Here is a 1,353-nt window from a genome sequence, read left to right on the forward strand (position 1 = left end):
TTTGAATTTTCCTAATTGCCGGCCTAAATCGGAGACAGGAAATTCTGTCTCATGTAATTTTTTTGGTTCGAAAGCCATTACGGTTATATCTATACCCCAGTATTTGATCGACAATTTTTCAACATTTGATGCGGCAGTCCCTCGGGTAGGATGATGATGAGCGCTTATAACATCAAAAGAACCCAAGAGTCTCTCAATTTGCGCCGCGAAGCGTTTCCACGACGTGGTGCTGGGGCAGTCACGAAATTGCACTCATGGACTCGCAAACGCTCGCCTACGCGTTCATTCTGTCTGGGGTAATCCCAATGGTGTACCACGTCCCTACTCGTCTGTGCGGAGATACACACATGGGCAAAGAAATCTGCAATTTGCCTGCTGAATGAGTAGAGTGTCACAGCAGACTGAAGATGCACCGCGTGCGTACGGGTTTGCTATGCACAAGTGCTTGGAAATCTTGAAGAAGTCCGAGATGCCGCTTCTTACTCAGCAGTTACAAGTCGCCCTGGGCAACGAGATCCAGATTTTGAGAGATCATAAGTTCCTAAGTGCTTTGAAGGACCATCCTAGAATCGTTTTCGACGGTGTTCGGAAGCGCTGGAGGTATCAAAGTCCTTTTGAACAGATGGTGTCACCGGAAACGATCCTGCAGGTACTGAAGACGAACCCAGAGTACGCTGAACGTGGTTTGGAGATAACTCCGGATCTCTTGGAACACAATCCAAAGATGGAGGAGTGGTTAAACACGCTAGTAGAGAACAAGCAGGCTCGAGCGATTCGAGCTACGAAAGCCGTCCGTTGCAAAGCGTACACCGCAGAAAGCCACATGAAATGTGAGTTGACGGAGAAGTTAGAGAACAAATGCGAGGCCTGTGCAACCCTTAAGGGTATAATAATTTACTCCTTTGGACCGCCTCTGCAGGAACAACTTGTCGATGCCTTGGACAAGGACTTAAAGGACATGTGGAGTGAAATGCCATTGCCTACGTTCGACTCTTTCTTGGAAACAATGAAACTGCAAAGGAATCGCTCCGTCCCCACCATTACAAAAGCCCAGCGTGGTCGAAGGCGGAGAGGAAGAGGTGGTGCCCCCACCATCAAATTCAACAGCAGAAACAAGATTTCAAACCTCCACATATATACCACGGAGGAGTACAAACAAGAACTTGTGGATGTTGCAGACGCTTTACTGTGAATGAAGTCGGCGACTGATCATGTTCTATTCGTTCACAACAATACTTCAAGCACGGTTTAACTAACAAAAGGTGGTCACTATGTGACCTGTGTCGTTCCAATTGGACGCTGCCGGGCAGCTTACTTCTTCTTGGCGACGAGGACCTCGTGGATGTTCGGAAG

General features: G+C 47.9%; 1 protein-coding gene across 2 annotated transcripts; it reads left to right on the forward strand.

Moving 5' to 3' along the window:
- Positions 1-379: 379 nt before the first annotated feature.
- On the forward strand, positions 380-1,192 carry KVP18_001703 (uncharacterized protein; the record flags this gene model as incomplete). Of its 2 annotated transcripts, none has more annotated exons than XM_067951976.1 (1): positions 380-1,192. In XM_067951976.1, one exon carries the CDS (start codon positions 380-382, stop codon positions 1,190-1,192), a length of 813 nt encoding a protein of 270 aa, XP_067806029.1. The 2 variants fall into 2 exon arrangements, with proteins under 2 accessions (XP_067806029.1, XP_067806028.1); XM_067951975.1 differs by having other exon boundaries at positions 434-1,192.
- Between the last annotated feature and the right edge of the window lie 161 nt (positions 1,193-1,353).

The sequence above is a fragment of a genome, assembly GCF_019968955.1.
Source record: "MAG: Porospora cf. gigantea A chromosome Unknown PgA_NODE_8744_length_1353_cov_368.599, whole genome shotgun sequence".
In the NCBI taxonomy this organism is placed as follows: Eukaryota; Apicomplexa; class Conoidasida; order Eugregarinorida; family Porosporidae; genus Porospora; species Porospora cf. gigantea A.